The 22349-nt window shown below is 36.7% G+C and overlaps 1 protein-coding gene across 1 annotated transcript; it reads right to left on the bottom strand.

Annotated features, from left to right (window-relative positions):
• Positions 1-13239: 13239 nt before the first annotated feature.
• Positions 13240-16741, bottom strand: LOC113353852 (protein transport protein SFT2-like). Its single transcript, XM_026597328.1, has 4 exons — positions 16266-16741; positions 14077-14335; positions 13871-13975; positions 13240-13614 (listed from the first exon to the last, which is right to left on the bottom strand). Exons 1-4 carry the CDS (start codon positions 16472-16474, stop codon positions 13504-13506), a joined length of 684 nt encoding a protein of 227 aa, XP_026453113.1. The 5' UTR covers positions 16475-16741; the 3' UTR covers positions 13240-13503.
• Positions 16742-22349: the final 5608 nt, after the last annotated feature.

Genomic DNA, 22349 nt, shown 5'->3' with positions numbered 1-22349 from the left:
TATTAGTCAAATTTGCGATAAGGGCCATCGAGTTGTCTTCAATGCGAATGGATGTGACATTGTTGACAAATCTGGGAAAGTGATTTTTCAAGGAACTCGTGGTAAAAACAACTGTTATCTTCTTGATACTCAGTTTAGAAACCGTTGCAATTTGACTAAGGTGGAATCTATACATCTTTGGCATGAGCGTTTTGGTCACATCAATTATCGCCTTCTAACTAAGATCATTAACAAAGAACTTGTTAGAGGCATTCCCAAAATCAATGCAAAGATTGAAGGTGTATGTGGTGCCTGTCAAAAGGGTAAGCAAACGAAAGTTCACCACAAATCATCTCGAGATATTCTCACTAAAGCTCCACTTGATTTAATTCATATGGACCTTTCGGACCAATTCAACAACCCACTGTTGCCGGTAAGAAGTATGCTTTAGTTATGGTAGATGATTACACCAGATTTACTTGGGTTGCATTCCTATCCATAAGAATGAAACCCTTAGTGAATTCAAGATTATTGTTAAAAGGATCCAGAACGAACAAGGTCGCAAACTAAAGAAAATTAGAAGCGATCGTGGCACTGAATTCAAAGACACCAAGGTATTTGAGTTCTGTGACGAACTGGGGATCATTCAACAATACTCACCACCAATTACTCCTCAAGCTAATGGAGTTGCTGAAGAAAGAATAGGAACATCCAGGAAATGGCCAGGGTAATGCTCCACAACAAAAACTTACCTTTAAGATTTTGGGGAGAAGCTGTCTTTACAGCATGTTACTTGATCAACCGTGTGTATTTACGGTCTAAAACCCTTAACACTCCTTATGAGTTATGGTATGGAAGGAAACCCAACCTACACTATCTCAGGTGTTTGGAAGTAAGTGCTATATTCTGAAAGATCGAGAACAGAAAGGGAAATTCGACACCAAAAGTGACGAAGGTATCTTTCTTGGCTATGCTTCTGATAGTCGTGGTTTTCGAGTTTTTAATCTCAGAACACAAGTCATGATGGAATCTGCTAATGTTATCATCGACGACATTAGTAATTTTCGTCAAGATAGTTCTCCTACTGAGTTGCCTCCAACTGAGACAATTGAGAAAGTCAAAGAAATTCCAGAATCAGTTGAAGTTATCCCAACTGTTACTGATCCTGACATTTCTAACGAGAGAAACACTGATCAAGCCATTCCTGATGAACAAGAACGTGTCCCTCCACGACATCTTTGGGTTCAAAGGAATCATGACCCCAACATATCATTGGGGGAAGGGATTCTACAGCCAAAACAAGGGGTCAACTTCAAAAATATGCAATTTTGGTTGTTATCTTTCGCAGGTGGAACCAAGGAATATTGATGAAGCTCTGAAAGATCCCTTTTGGGTAAATGCGATGCATGAAGAGTTAAATCAATTTGAAAGACAAGATGTCTGGGAACGTGTACCTTGTCCTCCAAATGTCAATATTGTTGGTACCAAATGGATATTCAAAACAAGTCTGATGAATTTGGCACAATTGTCAGAAATAAAGCTAGACTTGTCGCTCAAGGATATTCACAGATTGAAGGAATCGATTTTGACGAAACCTTTGCACCTGTGGCACGTCTTGAGTCCATTCGACTTTTATTGGCCCATGCCTGCTTTCTCAAGATTAAGTTGTTTCAGATGGACATAAAATCAGCGTTCCTGAATGGAATTTTAAAAGAGGAAGTCTATGTCGCTCAACCTAAGGGGTTCGAAAACCCTGATTTCCCAGATCATGTGTAAGCTCAAAAAGGCGTTATATGGATTGAAGCAAGCACCAAGAGCCTGGTTTGAGAAACTTACTACCTCTCTTATTAGAAAAGGTTTTCAAGAGGAGGAGCTGATAAAACATTGTTTACCAAATGGAGTGGGAAAGATGTGTCATTGCTCAAATCTATGTAGATGATATCATCTATGGATCAACTTCTGAAAAATTCGCAAAAGAATTCCAAGTCTCTCTTGCTAAAGAATTTTAAATGAGAAATGTTGGTGAATTGAAATTCTTCTTAGGATTACAGATTCAACAACATAAGGAGGGTATTTACTTATGCCAAGAGAAGTACGCACGTAATCTTGTGTCAAGATTTGGTCTGAATAAGTCGTCTCCTAAGTTGACTCCTATGCCTACTACTGGTAAATTGCACAGGGATGATAAAGGAGCAAAAGTTGATCAAAAATTATATCGATCCATTATAGGTAGCCTTTTGTATCTTACAACTACTAGACCTGACATTTCTTTCAGTGTTGGTTGTTGTGCCAGGTTTCAGGCGGATCCAAAAGAATCTCATCTTGCAGCTGCAAAGAGAATCATACGATATATAAATCACACTGTTGGGTATGGTCTCTCGTACACTTTTGATACTAATGCTGACCTTTATGCTTATTCTGATGCTGATTGGGTAGGATGTGTAGAAGACAGAAAAAGTACATCAGGGAGCTTCTACTATGTAGGTCTCAATCTTGTAGTGTGGCATAGCAAGAAGCAAAGCTCTCAATCCCTGTCCACATGTGAAGCAGAATATATTGATGCCGGATCATGTTGTACTCAACTCCTATGGATGAAAAAGATGCTTGCTGATTATGTAATTGATACTGGAATAATGAAGATCTTTTGTGATAACTCCAGTGCGATTCAAATTACTGAGAATCCTGTTGAGCACTCAAGAACAAAGCACATTGACATAAGGTACCATTTTATTCGTGATCTTTATGAAAATGGTATCATCAGTATGGAGTTTGTGCCTTCCGAACAACAATTGGATAATATTCTCACCAAACCCTTAGACACTGCAACGTTTCAACACTTGCGGAAGTCTATTGGTGTTTTTTTGGTTCATTAAAACGTTTCATTGACTCTTGCCCCTATGATTATCCTTATATTTTGAGAAATTGAGTTTGAAACTCCAGTAGGTACTTTCCAGTTCAGTTTCTGTAGGATTGTCGTTATTGTCTTTTTAGTATCTCTTTAGTGCTTCAAAATCCTTCTTTTCTTTTGAAATTAAGGTCACTCTTGTTGTTCTTTCGGGAATGACATCAAATGGGGGAGAGTTCTTTTGAACTTGTGCTTAATGGTAATATCTTGCGGGGTGTGCGGCTGTGGAATTTTATAGGGATTATCTTGTATCTTAAAACTCCTTGATGAATGCATTTAGCTTCGGCTTTATGATTGCATCTAAATTAAGTTGATATGTATTTTTTTCTTTTAGTATATGAAATGTCTCTTGTGGAAATTTCATTATGATCCCGTTCTTTTACCTTTGCCAATTTTATTGACAAAAATGGGGAGAAATAATGTAGTTCACACTACAAATACATATGATTTTCGGATCATTGTGTAAGGGGGAGTGGTTTCCATGATCGAGATGGAGTATTGAATAAGGGGGAGTGATACATATCACCATAGTATTGTTGTTAAAGTCGTGATGCAATTGGACTTTGATGTTACATAATGATACTATGACACTGTATAATAATGATCGAGAATCTCGATTTCTCTCATTGTTATAGCTACGGATCTTCAACAACGGTGGTGCTAAAGTTACAACCTTTGGGATCATAGGAGTACTTGGAAGGACGAAGATTTTAAGGAACGTTGAAGATTAGACTATGGAGTAGGAGCCAGTACAGTTTATCTTTTTTGTATTTCATATGTATTAATATTTTTGTCACTAAAATTGACAAAGGGGGAGATTGTTAGAGCATAGCTCGTTCGACCTTGCATGCGTTGCTATATCAAGCATGTTTTTCAATGTAAGTGATCAAAACTATGAATCTTGATTTCTAGTCTATTATAGATAAGTCTCGGACTAGGATAGAAAAGTGTATTTGAGCTCAAGGAATTCATGGAGATTCATCATACAACAACGAAGATCTACTCAAGGAACCGTGGAACTTCATCAACAAAAAGGTATGTGGAGACTTTAACTTATCTATCACTCAAAAGTCTATCTTTTATATCTCCTACTTCTTATGAGACAAAAAATCGTATGTTATATAGACTGGATCATACACATTTGACATTTCAAGCTGAGTATTCACTACTTATCTTTTTTCTCGAAATCGTGTGTTGGTAAAGCGTTTCGCTTTGATCAAGTTTATCTTCACCTAGTGACGAAAGTCATGAAAAGTTTCAATTACTTTGAGAATTGCTCTGACGTGAAACGGTCTGTGAATAACGGCTATATAACGTCCTCTGAGAATGTCTCAATGATTGGAATGAGAGTTTAGATTACATAACCATGTATTCCTTAATCCGAAGTTTTCAAACTTTGTTGATTGAGAGAAACCGGGGGAATTGGCTTCGCCAAGTCCGTGAACTGACGGAAGTTCTCTTGCCGTGAATTTCTGCTGGGATTTTCCAAAAACTAGTTTGCGTGTTTAGTCCGCGAACTGGCGGAAGTCTTTTCGCCGAGATTTTCTGCTGAGTTTGGAAAACTCTGCGGGTTGCCTTAAGTCTGCGAACTTGTTTGTGAGCATAAGTGGTTATGATCTAAAGATGTTCTCTGAACATGAAACTTAAATTACTAAAGAATGCTTTATGCAAACCGTGGTTGTGAGTCGATTCATCGAATCGAATCATCTTTGTTTCAATTGTGTCTTGTGTAGTTACACAAGATCTCATAGCAATTGAACAACTCTCTAACTAGTTCATTTGAGTCAATTAAACTAGTTATGGTGAAGAAGAACTAGGTTAATATGAATTACTCGTATGGTTAACCTTTTGGTTTACTATGTTGAACCAACATACACGTAGACGTTTGGGCATGGTTTTCACAAACCCAGTAAAAGTCTACCCAAGTGTGTGTGACAAGCTAAGTTTTCGATCTAACGGTTGAGAAATATTAGCTTGAATCTAAATCAGGTTTTCATCTAACGGTGAATATGGATTGCTTTGTAACTAAGGCAAAACCCTGATTTGAAGGCTATATGAAGGAGACATCTAGCACTGTGTAAAATTAATCCCCACACGTCTGTGTGATACTAGTGCGCTCGCTAGAGTCGATTCTCCTTTAACCTTTGGTTTTCTTCTCTAAAACCAGGTTAACGACTTAAAGACTTTATTGGGATTGTGAAACCAGACTGATACTACTTTTATCGTAGTTGTGTGATATGATCTTTCATCTTCTATCGTACGAGTACAATCTATTGATTGGCTTGAGATCGTGAGAGTTCTCCGATAGGCAAGATAAAGAAGTCACAAACATCTTCTTCTCACTGTTTGTGATTCCTCGAAAAACCGCTTGTGTAGTCTAGAAGGATTGTTGAGAGGTGATTGATTAATCTAGGCTGTTCTTCGGGAATATAAGACCGGATTATCAATTGGTTCCTGTTCACCTTGATTTTATATCTTAAGACGGAACAAAACCTAGGGTTTTTCTGTGGGAGACAAATTTATCCTTTGATAGACTTTTATGTGTGAAACAGATTTGTTTATTATCAAGTCTGCGATTTTGGGTTGCAACAACTCTTAGTTGTGGGTGAGATCATCTAAAGGAATCAAGTGCGCAGTATCTTGCTGGGATCAGAGGCGTAGGAGTACAACTGTACCTTGAATTAGTGGGAGACTGATTGGGGTTCAACTGTAGTCCATTCCGAAGTTAGCTTGTAGTAGGCTAGTGTCTGTAGCGGTTTAATACAGTGGGTATTCAATCTGGACTAAGTCCCGGGGTTTTTCTGCATTTGCAGTTTCCTCGTTAACAAAACTTCTGGTGTCTGTGTTATTTCTTTTCCGCATTATATTTTATATAATTGAAATAATACAGGTTGTGCGTTAAGATCATCAATTGGAAATCCAACCTTTGGTTGTTGATTGATATTGATTGATCCTTGGATATTGGTCTTTGGTACCGTCCAAGTTATTCCTTGTGTTTGATTAAAGACTCGCTATTGTTTTAGCTTGAGCAAATAAAAACAGGTGAGAGATATTGACTCCTTGAGATACTTTAATCTAGATTGAGTCGGACTGTCTAATTGATTCTCTAGCAAAGTATTTCGGAGTTAGTCCATACAGATTGCTAGCGAAATATTGGGTGGTGTTGTTAGACCCCCGCTTTTTCAAATACTATTAGTCGGCTACACCAGAAACAACAAAGATGAAGTTTTTCTGGCTCAGGATAAGTTTGTAAGAAGAACAAACTTCACTTTATAGACCAAGGTAGTTTGGACACCAAGGAATTTCCATAACCGAAAATATTCTTAAGATATGCAATAAAGAAGCTAAATTTTGTTTTGTCTAATTCCAACCAATATCCAACTGTATAACTGAAATCTTCATCGACAACTCAATACTCACTATCACTTAACTAATATATCTTTCCAGAGATATGTTTTTGATTTGCTGGTAAAAAAAAACATATTAATTTTGAAAATCTCAAAAATATTTTCTACTATTTTGGTTTGGGATCTCACCTTGAGTAACAAGGAATATCTTTGAGCAATTAAGAAATAAGATTTCAACACATGTTCAAATGACTCATTTGTCAACATACTGAGCTTTCCTATTTCGCAAACCCAATTTACAAATCACACAAACCCTAAAGTGTAGGTTTTATAAGCCGAACCTAGATCTAGGTTTTATAAATACAAAAAAATTAAAAAATTAAATTAAATTATTTAAAAAAAAAAACTAAATTTAAAAAATTAAGAAAAAAATTTAATTTTTGTAATGGATTAAGAGTATTACATTAACTAGTTGGAAGCCTAACAAGCTAAGCTCCAACAACATACTACTACATTAATTAAACATGTTGTTGTGCTCGCCTACCAGTGAGTCTCATGGGTAACCTAGCCAAGGGAGCCGAAGCGGATGGTGGGGCTGAGATTGTGTCACAAGGAGAGAAAACTAACTCTACCTTTTAGAATAACATTTTAGAATTATCAGTAAAAACTACTGACCTGGGTAAGCAATAAAAAAGACTCGGTACAATATGTAATCATCCTAACACACCATTATTTTGTCATAAAAAAATGCACATAAACTCAGCGCATGCCAAGTTTAAAATAGTGTCCATCCAAGAGTCACATTAGATTATATGATCATCCTAACATGGGGAATTCTTGTTAGTCAGATCGATAGCTTCATCATTGGATCTGAATCAATTGTTGACAATCTGGCTGCCATCACTATTATTTCACCGTAAAACTCTCAATAACCGGAACTCCCAACAGGAAGAGAAGTGGGTCTTCCAATTTGGATTTACCAAAAAGAAGAAGTGGGTCATTCCATTGTAATTACGCGTAAATGTTTGAAGCCGTATAAAGCTGTCAAAATAATACCAAAACGCACATTTAGCTATCTTAGGACTAGTACAACCATTACCACGGTGGGAGGACCGATCGAAGAAGAATCCAAAGATGAGATTTTTCTGCGACTATTTTCGCTATGTTTACGGAAAAATTATACTTTCGCTCTGTTTCGGAAAAATTGATACTTTCACCTCGTTTTAGAAAAAGTGATACTTTCGCTCCGTTTCAGAAAAAGTGATACTTCATTTTTCCCGAAATGGAACGAAAGTATCACTTTTCTCTGAATAGAACGAATATCACTTTTCCCGAAACTGAGTGAAAGTATCACTTTTCCTGAAACAGAATGTGAAAGTATGACTTTTTCTAAAACGATCCATAAACCAAAATATGATTGCATGATGTGCTATGAGTCTTTGTGGTGGTTTGCATAATAGTTATGCATTCAATTTTCAAGAATTGTGCAAAAAATAAAAGTATCGCTTTTCTTGAAACAGATGGAGTACATCGTTTTATTAACTGCAAAGGAAAATTAGTTGATGCATATACCAAAATATGGCTACATAAAGTATTATGTATCCTTTGTGGTGGTTTGCATAATGGATATACATTTAATTTTATAAAATTGTGCCTAAAATGATAAATACCTCCAAATTTTCCGTAAAAACTCTAAATTTGATATTGTTGTTTATACTCATTGCGTAGCTTTTTTTTATAACCTTTTCAACGAGGTAAAATTTGTAAAATTGCAAGGCACAGATTTTTAGATATATTATATTAAAGTTTGGTTGTCAATTACACCCTTAAAGAATAGGATACATAAGGAATTATAGTCATTTGACTAAAAAGGAGGGATATTTTGATATTATCAAGTGCACACTACCAAAATCTTTTTAGAAAATTAAAAATTTATGTTAGGTTTCAATTTCAATTTACAAAAAAGTGATCACAAAAGGGATTCGTCCCTTCGGGCCCTCTGGTCGATCGGCCCAGTTATAACAAACGGAATAAAATTGACAACTTTAAGAAAAATCATCTCAAAATAATCCATCGTTACCCCTTCAGACCAAGAGTAATTGCAGCAGCTACAACACACGCATATCCACTAACAAAAACTTTAATTTTAAGAAAATCCACCATGAAAATCAAGCAAAATTTAGCAGGATTGAGATGCCTTGCAAAGGACTGTGTAGAAGCGAATCCACCGGACTGAAAAAAAACCTTGAAATTGAACTCCTCGTTGCAAAGCCGAATTCAAGTAAAACCTATCTTTAGACCTTGTTCGAAACTGGAATAAATCTCGCCGTATCATGTGAGATTTCAGCAATTTGACAATTATCTTTTTACATGGCCACCAGCTGGTCCGCATCGTGATAACCATCTAATTACAACCATATGCATGTCTTATGATACTTGGCTTGTTAGGATTGTTATTTCTCCATCCACATAAATGAATTTGGAGTCTGCAAGTGGAGCACAATTACCTTGCATGTATTTGGTCGTTTCAGAAGAGCAAAGAGAGCATTGTTGCAGAAGAGCCTACAGATGAGCCATGAATGCACAGCTTGCCTGTTTCAAAGAGCATTGTTGCAGAAGAGCCTAGACAAAACTATCATGCTATCCTTACTAGGATCTTTTCTCTCTCCACTCTCACGCTCCTCACCCTTTGTTGGAAAATTGTATTTGATGTGACAATTTTTGAGTGAATAGAAAATTCTTTGTATATTGGATTTGGAAACGGGTTGTATACATATAGTTTGGGCCTTATAGTGTTTGGTCCAGTTAGGAAAAGTTAGTTATCGTGAAACCTAATATACCTATTCGTATACAGACACAACTAGAGGTGAGCATTTGGTCCGTAATCCGTGGATTTAACCGGGACCAATCGTTTATTTGTGGATGGATGTCCGGACCGTTCGTTAATAGGTTGGATGCGGATGGAATTTTTGAAATCCAACGGATAACGGATCGGGTTCGGATGCAACCTTGAAAATCCGTTGGACATCCATATCCGTTAAATTAAGGACATTTATATAGTTATATAAAATACTATGGAATATCATTTAGGAATTTTTAAGATGTTTGCTTGGGATGTTGTACATGACATTTTTATATTTGCATACTTATATAGGATATGTAGGTTTTATAAGGAGCCATTTGTGTTAGCTTTATTTTCTTTACTACAAATTTTAACTAAAACAAATCTATTGGATTATCCGCATCCAATCCGTCCGTCCGTGCATCCATTGGATTCAAATCCGTTGGATATGAATTGGATGCGGATGCCAAATTTAAAATCCGTAGTGCAATGGATTGGATGCGGATGAGGCGAAAACCGGCCCATGCTCACCCCTAGACACAACCCTCCATAAAACAACACGATGATTCGGCGAAGAGGTACCATTAGCATCTATATATACCGACAGAATTAGGTTAGAAGAAAAATCAGAAAACTAGTATCCATTCGTTTGCATTCGTTAGAGATTAAGTCTTGTCAATGAAGAGAGTTCATCACTAAAGTTTTGGTTCGCCGTTTCTCGAAGTTTGGAGTGCTACTACATCGAGAAGAAAGTCGTTGTATCCTGAGAGACAGACATCGATAATCCGTAAGCACCAGTGCGGGGTGAATCTGTCTTAAGACTAGAGGATATAATCCTTGCCTCGACTTTGATTTCGTATAATTGGGTTTGCGTCTCTCTTCTTCTCTGTTTGTTTTATTGCAGTATATACACAAGTTTGCCAACACCCTTTCAGTGTTTGGCTCATGACCTCTTTCTCTTACACGGCGCCTATCCCGATCCCTGCCCAGATTGGTTTCTCTATCCCGGTCACTGGCTGATGAAGAATTACGTCGAGAGCTCTTACTTGAAGATTCACAGAAATCACCTCGCCTATCTTTTCTTTCCAGAGAACTCTCTGCAGTATCCAAGATTTTAGTAAATATTTGGCCATAAGCAGTTTGGGAGCAGAAACTAAGAAGAAAATAAATGTCTGAAGCTGCCAATGTCTTGACTTAGAGCAGCAGAAAGGCATTTCAGTTTTGTAAGCAATAGAGTTTTTGTACTTATGAATCAGCAAGACTGGAGTTTGAGCTTCCCATCAAGCAAGCTGTGTGTGATATGGCTAACCTGCATGAGAAGGAACCATATTCAACTCAAAACCAAAACAAACTACCAGAACAAGTACAAACACAATTTTATTTTCTTCATGTAGAACAGGATAATAAAAAGCTAATGCAGTGTCAAAGTACCACCAGCAACATGCACATATTCTCCCAATTTTTGGTTTCCATATTCTATATGATTCATCTTCAGAGTCGGTACATAGTGTTTTACCTGGAAAACAAAGGAAACTAACAAACAGGTAAAACATCTCAAGACTGGGTTAGGAAACTTAAAAAATAGTAAGTCACCAAACTTCAGCATTGTAAATTACCTTCAGAGGTAAAATCACCACAAGTAACACTGCTGGGATGACCGGAAAGCCGCACAAGTAACACTACTAGCAGGACCAAGCGTCCTCTTGGATGCCACCCGACACACTGACAAAATAGATTACTAGTAGAGTTAATTACCAAATGCAATGTGATTTTCAGTCTTTTGCTAGTTCATCTCAATTCCTCCACCCAGTCCATCAACTGCGAACCTGAAACTACTTGAAGCCATGTCCTTTGTTTGTATTAGCTTCATATATTTATTTGATCACATCCATAATCTCCAACAAAGCATCTAAACCTGCAGATGTTTCTATCAGCTTGTCGTTTCAAAACACAGCAATTCTATATGAGATCCCAAAAAACAAAAAATCTGCAACCAACTGCCCATCTGTAATTAAAGTTAGGCTGAGCATCTAAGACCCTGCAATAGTTTGTGTTAGCTTCATTTCAAATTTGTATATAAATACATCCATATACTCCGACAAAGCATCTAAACGCCAGCAGATGTTTCTACCAGCTTCGAAAATCAAGAACAGAAAACAAAACATTGTGGTTGCTCTCATCCAAATAACTAACTAATCAATAGATTGTTATTGCTTTCACCCAGATAACTAATCAAGGTGAATAGATTTGAAACCTGCTTGAGCATATAAGCAAATGCATTGTATATTCAGTTGAAATAAATAGATAAATAACACTCGGATAAAACTCAAAATTTGAATAGTACACTGACCACCATTACTGGAGTCGAATAATAATACAAAAAAAACTAACCAAAAGTGTAGATATTCACTGAGTTTCTTCCCGTCATCACATATCCTGCAGGAGGTTATTGTTAATAGCACGTTTCCAATCATCAAAACAATAAAATTTACTAGTTTCAGCTCCTTCCGGAATGAAGGTTTTCAGAGAAACCAAGTTCTCTACTTGAACGCGCAGCTGATAATCCATGTCCCTGGGATAAATATTATCATCACCAATACAAAGGCCTGACGGATTCATCTTGGTTTGAAAAAAACCTGAACGGGAGCAGGAGACTTGTACCACATCGAGAAATTTATTTCTCAGATTGTAGGTTATAAGACAATCCCCATTAAACCAAGACAATATCACCTGATCGGAAAAAGTCAGCACCCGTGGAGGGGTAGTAGTAGTAGTAGTGCCAAAGTAACAACAGAAGGGACCTGGTAGTAGAACTTCCTGATCCTTAATTTGAACATCGAAAGTTTCCCCCTTGATCCACACTTGCTTGACCTTGTCCTTTAATATATACAGATGAAGCTTGCAACAACAACAACAAAAACTACTCCGATCAACACAACGATGTCCACTATAATCACTGTTGCTTACAACTATCTTCTCAGAACGTGCAATACAAGGATATCCTTTGAATTCCAGAAGCTGATCAACTACTAAATATTGATGCTCATTCATTGTTGTTGTCGTCGCAGCCGGCGGGGTCAGAGTGAATGAACTGAATCTTCTCGCTGTGGAGGTCAAACGAGAGCAGAATTTCGATCCTACTACTATTATGAACCTTATTAGTTGCTCTCCAAAGAAGATCACTGCCGCAGAGGGTGGGTGGTCTTGTCGATACTCTGGTTACCATTCCGCTAGGAAAAGGAGGAGAACCAGGTGGCGGTGACATTTCAACCAAAGTAGTAGTTATCTTTCTCCATGAATTACTTCCCAACGTAAAGACCATGCAGACAAACCCGTCCTTGGTTTCTGACGTAAAAATTACGACAACTTTATATTCTTGTGACAATGGATCAAAACCAAAACCACTGCACAGGTAGATGTACCCAGTAGGAGTTGCATAATGGAGGCCAAATTGTTCACCCCTAATCGGGTTAATGACCATTAGAGCACCCAGTTTATGATGACGATTTTTCACTCGTTTAATACAAGTTAAACCATTACAATGACCTACTGTTTCAATTGTGCCCGGGAGATTTAGCATGGCTGCTAATGGGGGGACCGGAATTAGCAGGGGTACCTTTTGAGTGATCCGACGGCCAGGATCGGATATAACTCTTTTGTCTCATATGAAACGGTACCCCTGCTAATTTCGGTCCCCCATTAGCAGTCATGCATCAGTTGTTAACTCTGGCCACGCACTATGGTAGGTGAATTGGATTTATCCGCACCCAATCCGTTTATCCAATGGCATTTGTTGGAAGAACGGATTAGATGCAGATGTCAAATTTGAAATCCGTAGTGAATTGGATTGGACACGGATGAGGTAAAAACCGGTCCATACCGGCCCATGCTCACCCCTATGTCAAATATAAGGAAGGCCTCTTACTAAGACTAGTATTTACTTGCACAACTAATCATAAGCCAATGTGGAAGACTCGAACACCAAACAAGTGAACCGTATACAACACTATATGTTCGTATGTTCAAGAAGTAATACTGAGTTCATATTATAGTGTTAAAGTCACCTGCTCATAAGAACCAGAAATTTGCAAAAACATCAACTTTTCAGCTGAATAGAATCAGAGAACTAGTGGAAAATAGCAGCATGGAAACAACCTTTTAAATCATCAAATACTCAATTGAACTCTTGAATCATCAAACTCAAATTTTGAAAACAAAAACTGGGAATGAACTCCCACCGCTAATTCCAGAGCAAGAGTACCCATTCATAGCCTTGTTCTTCAAACTTCTAATCATTTAATACAAGAGTCGCACAAAAGTACCGTAAAAAAAATTTTAATCTAGTAGCTGATTATCAGAGTGTTTACATTTTGATCATTACAAAAAGGTAACTCAAGTAGCTGAGTAGTTGGTTTGACAGTGATACGATGTCACCTGCCGAAACATTTCAGTACTGAAGAGGTAAGAGTTGAAGAAAGAAATTTCATTCCAGCGGATCCTCCTGGGAAGTATGAAATCGCATAATATGAAAGTGCAAGGACCTAATCAAAGACCAAACAAGCATATCAATATTCAATACCCAATTTTCCATTTTAATAAAAGATGACAAATGTGATCTTATGGATATATATGATAAACACGAAGATCTCTTTGAGTACTTCAAATGCAACTGCAGATATCGAAGGAAAAGAATAACAGCTGAAACTGATCAGGTGCTTCTTTTCTTCATGCCAAAGAATGATACAGAACAAAGAAGAGAGAAAAGAATTTGGGATGGAAAGAGAAGGGGTTGGATACCTGTAGAACAGAGAAGAGCACAGACAAAATGTAACTATGAAGCACCATGGACACATAAATGGTACCAACCATAGTTGCAATGAATCCCAAGGTAAAAGGAAGTCTCTGCATAAAAATACGAAACAAAAACAGAAATAGAAGTTTCAGTAACGTGAAATCAAGTTAAAACCATTAGCGGGATCTAACTTCTTAGTTAGATTGGATACCTCTTTCGATGACATGTGCGCAAGCTGATTCTTTGGACCTTTAAGTGCGAAAAATGATCCTATGATGAAAATACAGCCGAGGGTAAAGCAGATAGCAAATTTTTGAGGCATCAACACCATTACTGGAAGGAACATCGTGAAGGCGATAAAAACAAAGAAAACTCCAGCAGCCAAGAGCAGCCCAAAGTACATGAGAGATTTCCCTGAAGGAACGCTGCTGGTAGCAGAACTGAAGCTCCCAGAGACTCCTCTTGAAACCCTGCAAGATTATTAAACAAGGAAAGTTTAGGCACACTAACATGGACACATGGAGAAGAGAACCAAACTCACAGAACTTGCCAGTACTCTGTAGATCCTTCAAAGAATTAACTTTTTACCTAACTGCTCTTTCCATAGAAAAAGCGACCAAGTGCCATAATCAGAGTAATGACAAAAGATTAAAATACCATATTCATCAGACTAGTAAAGAAAATGAAAAAATGCGAGAAATCACAGCATTCAAAACATGTATCACTCACTCGTATAGCGACAGGATAAAGCACGTTACACCTCACACATTGCAAGCCTCAGAACTTATAACTATTGCAAGCTTCAGAACTCCCGACTCAGGAACTATAGAAATCATACATTTTCCTAAAGCAGTTCTTTGAAATGATGCAAAGCATAATAGTATATCAAAGTTTCACCTTCACACTATACAGCTGAGAGGTAAAATAATTTCACAATGAACTATAAAATACTCAGAAATGTTTTACCCCTGCTAACAAGACTTTTGTAATATGCACAACCATTGGGATTGGAAAGGAAATGACAAAGGCCAAAAGCCAGAACTCTGTGGTACTTCCATGATCCTTCAAACCCCATATTCACCTTCATGCGAGACTTTTTCTATAAAGTAATCTCTAAGCCTAAGGAAGTACCCTGTTAATACTAAGAAGAAATATAATAGACTCTTAAAATAATATAATAGGAATTAAGAAGAACTATTAATTACCTTACTTTTTTATAGACTCTTGAGGTCCTACTAAGCAGATAGATAATAGGAATCGCTTTATTACTTGCCCAGGAAGGAATCAATTTAACGGTTGAGCTTAAGAAGAACTATTTTCTGTCTGGGGTTTCATTCATTAATTCACTTCCATTGCTAAAAATAATATCATTTTCCTACATGGTAGACTTACTCTAACTACTCCATTCATTATCCATAATTATCTCGTATAGAATTAGCTTTTCTTTGGAACAACGAATAAGATTGAGAAGATATAGAACAGTTTATGAGTCCATATTATAGTCCCGATACATATCTTTTAGAACAAGACATTTTAACCTTCCATACTACTTTCTAGTATAACTTAAAAAGCATATTCATTTAAGGATATCTATAATCCAAGAGACGTTTAAGGCAAGGCGCAAAATCAACAATTTATAACTAATCTTTAGTCCAGAAACAAACCATCCCCTATAAACATCGATGTATTGACACACCATTATACGCCATAGATATCTAGTCTCTGAATACCTCGGGGTTAAAAAACAAGAAATCAACCATTTCAAGAAACCCAAAAACATTGTATCCAATGTAATCATGAATTTGCATCACTAATTCTAAAACAACAATGTCCCACCAAACTAAGAAATTTTTCCTAGCTTATCATTCCACAAGGCAAGAACACAAATATATGACTAAACAATGTACAAAGAATTTCAAACGAACAGTAAGGTCCACCTACTCTTATTTCTAGAATCTAGACAGTTCTTGGTATCCATGGCTGTTGGCATAACGAAATTGCGTAAGTTTGCAATGACCATTTTTTAAGTTATCAAATGTAGTATAGACAGCAATGTATATGTGAAAAAAGGGGTTTACAAGTTTGTATGTTCTGAAAGAGGTGTCTAAATGATCACAGTCTTCTTGCCTCTTATGCCAATCAATATGACTACGATCTAACATCTATCACCTCAAAAGTAACACCATTACTCAACAGTGGCATCACTGCATAATTTGATGGAATACCAAAGAACAACCCTAGACTTCTTTAATTTGCATTTTACAAGAAAAATCTAAACTAAGAAATCCCAATGTAATTTCACAGGCTGAGGTTAAAAAATGACCTCAAGATCCAAATTCGATTTTAAAACCCCAATTCATCATGAAATTAAAGGAGGAGTCTAGAGATGAAGAAACTTACACGTCAAATGTACCAGAGACTTTATCATTGGCAGTTCTCACAGCAGCTTCAAGATCAAACCCTAAACTTGAAGATCCTCCTCCGGTTTCTTTAGTAGCTTGAGAAGCTGAATAGGAATTCCAATCTGCGAGTAATGAAGAGGATTTCAGCTGCGGATCCTTGCTGCTGCTACTTGGACCTCCCGTGAACCAAGATTGTGCTGTTTCCATAATTCTGTGGAGCGATTGATTACTGGAGAAGCCCCTAAGCTAATGAGCTTCTCTGAATTTTAGATCGGAAAAAAAGTTTATCTGGTTTCCAATCGGTCTAAGAAATCTGTTATGGTTTCACTTACGAGTTTTGAAACTTTTGATTTAGTGACCAAACAAAGAGAGAATAACTGTACTGTTCTATCCCAACAGTTAGAACCATTTATTGGAGGTCAAGAATATTGTGCCTGACGACCGCCTATTGTAGTAGATTATGGTACTGGAGTTGGGCTAAAGCTGAAGATGTATTCTCTTTGAATAAGATTTTGGATGCCCAGATACTCGTGTTCCCTTACGTCAAACGATTGGGTATTGTAAGGATGCACTTACCAACATTGTTAAGCGTTAGGGTGAGAGGAATTTTCCTCACCAAGTACCATTGGAGCAACATTTTCCTTCCTATTTTTAGGGACATGATCTTGTGTCCTTGTATGGATTTCGGATGTGCTTGGTACACCCTTTTCATCATGAATATTGCGTGTTACTATATTCTTGATTACTTTTTGAGCCCATGATGATATCCTTTTTATTCGAACCCAAGTAGTCTTGAACTGACATCAAACAGATTGCAGATATCTTTCTTTCAAGACTTTTGATATCGCTTTTTAAGGTATCCATACCTTGTAGAAAATGTCTTTCTAAGAATTTTCCAAAGCATACCTCTTGACATGATTCTGTAAGAAGATTCTTTTATAAGGATTTTATTCCTTATTTGTGAATGTTCCAGCGATTGTGTAAGATATTCACACTTTGAAGTTTGTTGATTCACTTCATTACACAAAGCCAATTTTTGTTCCAAATAATCTGTCAGATTATTTTGAAGAATGAGTGTTTCACACTTTCCTTCACAAATTCTTAAATTAATTGAACAATAAGTTCTAAGAAATCTTCCAGGCTATCAGTGGAGTTTCCTGCTTCTGAGAAGGTTTTGACTTTGTTGAAAAACCTTTGTAATCCAGCCACTAATTCAGGATTCGAACATGATAGTGAATCAAAGTTCTTCATTCTTTCTGGAATAGAAACTGAAGATTTTTCACCAATAATTGGAGTCGGATCCAAAACATTCCTTGAACCAAGTACTTGTTCCTTTTGTTTTGGATGCATTCTTTTCTTATCATGAACATGATTCTCAATCAAATTGCCAGTCATAGATTTTGTTCTTGATTTCATAAAATAATTACGAGACCAATTTCCATTGACCTTTTTTGAGAGATTATTCTCAACATCTTGATGTACGTTAACTGAGTCCTTTATAAGTTTAGCTTTGCTTTTCTTATTTCGACTTGTATCTTGTAGGTTGGATCGCACCAAACACAGATTGTTAGATCTTTTCGTGTTTGCCTGCTTTGATACCAATTGAAAAGACGAGGGTTCCTAAATACACCACAATCATTTTGTTTCAACCTATAAGTCCTCTTACCAAGTGTGGTCGTCTATGGACAAAGTCGAGATAATACAACAACTTCGGTATTCCCACTTTGTGTGATCATCTATGGATACGAGATCGAGACAATACGACAAACAAAGTGCGATACTTGATAATAGGTTCGGTAAAAACCAAACTCTATAGGATCACTATAAAGTATAACGGAGTTAACGTTTGTGTATTTTATTTTATTATAATAAAAATTATAATGCGGAAATCAAAGTAAAAGACATAGCAAGATTTTGTTAATGAGGAAACCGCAAATGCAGAAAAACCCTGAGACCTAGTCCAGTTTTGAATGCTCTCAGAATTAAGACGTTATACAAAATCTAAACCAACTTCGTACAGTTAAGGCCAATCAGACTACCCCTAACTACTTAGTTCCTTCAGTATCCCTGCGCCTTCGACTTATAGAATCACGCACGTGAATAACAAGTCCTTTGGATCGTATTCCAAACAGCAAAGGAAGAATATGTTTGTTAACCACTCTAATCAATCTTTGCTATAAGATTTAGTGAGTCGTTGACAAAGGTTCTTATGCTTAATCAAATAAACTCCTTTGTCTGGTTAGATCAATTAACTTTAACTACCGAAATAGTCAAGTATAGATTTGCACTCAATCAAAATAAATCTCAAAGAGATATATTGAGAATGTGATCTCATGCAACTAATCAATCGAATAAATCCGATTCTAGTTGGATCCCAGACGATCAAGGTTTGTGCACACAAATTCACAAGATACGAAAACCAATAAGAAATCTTCTTCATCTTCAAATATTTTTTAATCTTTAATAACCTGCAAAACACCACTTGAATCTCTTGTGATCAATCACACATAAAACGAAGTTTGTTAACAATGGATTATTACAAGATGTCTTTAGATCAAAGTTCTAAAGATCCCGTCGATACTTCGATCTAGTTTGACTGAATATTATATCAGAAGAGAAGATTCTCAAGAATAAACAATCTAGGTGCAATCAAAGTTTCAATAACCATTATTCAATCAAATCAATCGAAAACTAATAACATTGCAGTTATCTAGTTTCTCACCATCGGTACTCGTAGAGCTTCTTGATCCCACTGAATTCTTTAAACGAGTGGTCGTAAGAGATTTCACCTAATTAGTATACTTTCCTCTCTGAATTAACGGCTCCACCGGAAACAACAAGAAATGAAGTTTTCCTGGCTCTTAGGATAGTTTCACTAGAAATGCAAACTTAGGTATTTATAGACAATGATGTTTGGACATCAAGGAATTTCCAAAAACGAAAATATTCTTAAGATATGCAATGAATGGAAAAATTCGGTTTTCATAATTCCAATAAATGCATGTCCAATATTTTCGAAATCTCTCAATAGAAAGTCTTCAATTAGTAAATGCACATTACTCATTTTTATTCTCTAGAGATATGCATTTAATTTATGGTAATTAAAGCATATAAGACCAAACACGAATCAGAATTCACGATAGAATTGAGACATTTCTAATGCTTTTACCAGAAGCAGAGGTATAAACAAAAATATTTTGCTTCACAAAAAAAATTGATTTTTTAGCTTCTAGATATCAAATTATAATTTCTTAGCATGTGTTGATGTCATTCTAGAAGTTGGTTTTAACTTCAGGAAACAGAAAAGTCAGAAGCTAGTTTGGTACAAAATAATGAAGAATCATATTATTGGGGCTTAAAGGGGGTGGGACTTTGGGGGATTGAAAGACTACGTGGAGACTAAGTGGTATAGGGGGAGATCGGAATTATATAAAAGTTCAAAAACACCCTCATTCATTTTAACTTATGACACTTCTACCCTTCCATCTAATTTAATTAAAAAAAAATCATTAAATGAAAAAAAACTTTAAATCAAAATCATTAAATGAAAAAAACTGAAAATCAAAATCATTAAAAAAAAATAGTCCACCTCCACCTTCTTCTTCTTCCCTTACTCCCCCCTTTCTCTTTTCATTCTTCTTCATCTATCATTCTTCGTTTGAAACGATTAATCGTCGATTCAAAAAAAAATTGTCATCAATTAAACTCATTGTATAAAAGCATGAAATCAAAGGAAAAATTAGGTCATTCTTCGTCGACTCAACCTCCAATTGAAACAGAGAAAGCAGCTTCAAATAATGAAGTGGTAAGTGAAGATGAAGATGGACCAGCCTCCCAGACTCCTGAGATGACAGCAATAAGGTATGAATCGAAATAACCACTCTTTAGTTAAGATTTTTATTGATCTTTCATTAAGTTTCGAAGATTTTAGGTCTGAAAAAACAGTTTTAGAAACTGTTTACGGCTGGGAGTTCTTTGTTTTCCAGCCGTAAATAAGTATCACGATTAGGATATGATTGTTTCCCAGCCGTTTATATGTATCACAGTTAGGATATGATTGTTTCCCAGCCGTTTATATGTATCACGGTTGGGATATATAAGAACTCCAAGCTGTAATTTAGTCGATGCGTACAAGATAGAATAATCTCATCCGCAATAACTTAATAACGACTGGACTTTCCTAGTCGTATATCTCTCTGTGTTCGAATAAATATTTCAGCGGTAGTGGTTACGTCTAGGTTTTCCTATCCATAAGTTGTTGTAGCAATGAGAAAAGAAAACTTCTCAGCGTTATTGTTTTTACGGCTTGGTCGATAAATATAAATCACATCCGTTATTTGTTTAGCGGCTGGGACTTTTCACTTTTCCTAGACGTTTTTTTATTACATCTTGGTCATTTGATAATTAACCCATCCGTAAATGTATTTTCATCTGGAAATTTGCATACATCCTAGCTGTTTTCATGCTGTCGGCTGGGTTTTGTCAAGATGTCCCAGCCATTGTGACTTATCTTCTTTTGCATTGTGACTTATCTTCTTTTGCATTCTTTTCTGGTTTGTCTTTGAACAGAAACGAAAAGAGGAAGAAAAGATCAATAGAAGTAACACCTTTTAGTGAGCCCACTCCGCAACCTCGTCATGGAAAACCATTGGGTGTAAACGCAAGGAATACAAATGAAGTTGCAGGAGGAAATGACGGTCTTGCTGTTACTGAAGGAAATCAAGGTGAACTTGTTGTAGGAAATCAAAGTGTAGATGTTGTTACTGAAAGAAATCAAGGTGAAGTTGATGTAGGAAATCAAAGTGTAGATGATGTTGTTGTAGGAAATCAAGGTGTAGATACTGTTGTTGTAGGAAATCAAGGTGGACTTGTTGTTACTGAAGATGCCACTTCTAGTGCTGCTCTTGATCAAAGTGTAGTTGTTACTGAATTTGGTAGTTCTAGTGGTGTTTCTCTTGATAAAGGTAAAGCAGTGGTTGAGGGGGACAAGAAGTATGGAAAGAAGAAGTATCCACCAAAGGATAATGCAAGAGACATCATTTATTCTATGAAGTTTTTACCTAAAAAGAAGAATGGGAGACCTTGGGGTTTGCCAAGAGATCGTTCCGTCTTTATTGGTTATGAGTCATCATGGGCTGCTAGAGTCTGTGCGACAAAGGTAATAAATCAAACTTAATATATGTTGTTTTCATTTTATTATGGATATTCAATCGTAACAACCAAAATTTTATATTATTTATAGTTTCCCGATAAAGCGGTTCCTAAACTAAAGCACCAAGAACCAAGGTTTTGGCCGTTGGAGGGTGAGCATCCAGAGCATCCAGATGTGGTAGCTTTGGTAAAAGCTTCGGGGTTATGGTCCGGGATCGAGGCGCTGCAGAAGTAGTATGATGTTGTGACAGTTTGTAATTTTAGAGAAAGATTATGCCCTGAAACCATGACTTTCCAACTCCCATTCGGCGAGATGACTCCGGATGATGCAAAGCAAATCACCAGTCTTGCTTTATAAGGAAAGGTTGTGTATGAGGGTTTCAACAATGCTCTACCTTATGATGAGCTTTATGTTTTGGCTAACCACTGTCTTGGATGGAGCAAAGATCAAGCGGAAGAAGAGTTTTAGATTGGTTATGGAGCCCCTCCCAGATGTAAAAGGGGATTTAGACAACCGGGTGAAGATTATGAAACAGCTAAAAAGTCAACGAAGATTATCCTGGTTCGTCTGAGGGAGCAGTTTGAGGATTCTGACCGTAAGACCAAGAATAGAGAGATCGTGATGGACGCATAAAGAGCTAGACATACAGCTATAGCTTACTTGTTGCATGCTCTTGGGACCGTCTTTTTTCCCGATTTCTCAGGAAATAAGGTAAATGCTTGTTATTTGAAGTGGTTGAAGACTCTCAGTCTTGATCCGGAAACAAACGTGGTTCCTAGGTACTCGTGGGGCACCGCCCTCCTTGCTAGTGTGATGGAGAATCTTTGAAAAGATTGTAGGTGGAACATAACACAAATTACGGGTTGTGTTGCTCTTATCTAGGTATATTTTTGTGTTAATATAACAAATGTTGGTTAATTACTTTTATTT

Source organism: Papaver somniferum, chromosome 2 (assembly GCF_003573695.1).
Source record: "Papaver somniferum cultivar HN1 chromosome 2, ASM357369v1, whole genome shotgun sequence".
Taxonomy (NCBI): Eukaryota; Viridiplantae; Streptophyta; class Magnoliopsida; order Ranunculales; family Papaveraceae; genus Papaver; species Papaver somniferum.
The sequence above is the reverse complement of the archived record's forward strand: the minus strand, read 5'-3'. Positions and strand labels throughout refer to the sequence as shown.

Bases quoted from the DNA above. Each gene is read 5' to 3' on its own strand.
- LOC113353852 (XM_026597328.1), bottom strand. From the start codon at position 16,474: ATGGAAACAGCACAATCTTGGTTCACGGGAGGTCCAAGTAGCAGCAGC. The intron at 14,336-16,265 runs GTAAGTTTCTTC...ATAATCTTGCAG, and splicing joins GTCTCTGGTACATTTGACGT to GGTTTCAAGAGGAGTCTCTG. The intron at 13,615-13,870 runs GTATCCAACCCC...GTCTTTGATTAG, and splicing joins TGCTCTTCTCTGTTCTACAG to GTCCTTGCACTTTCATATTA.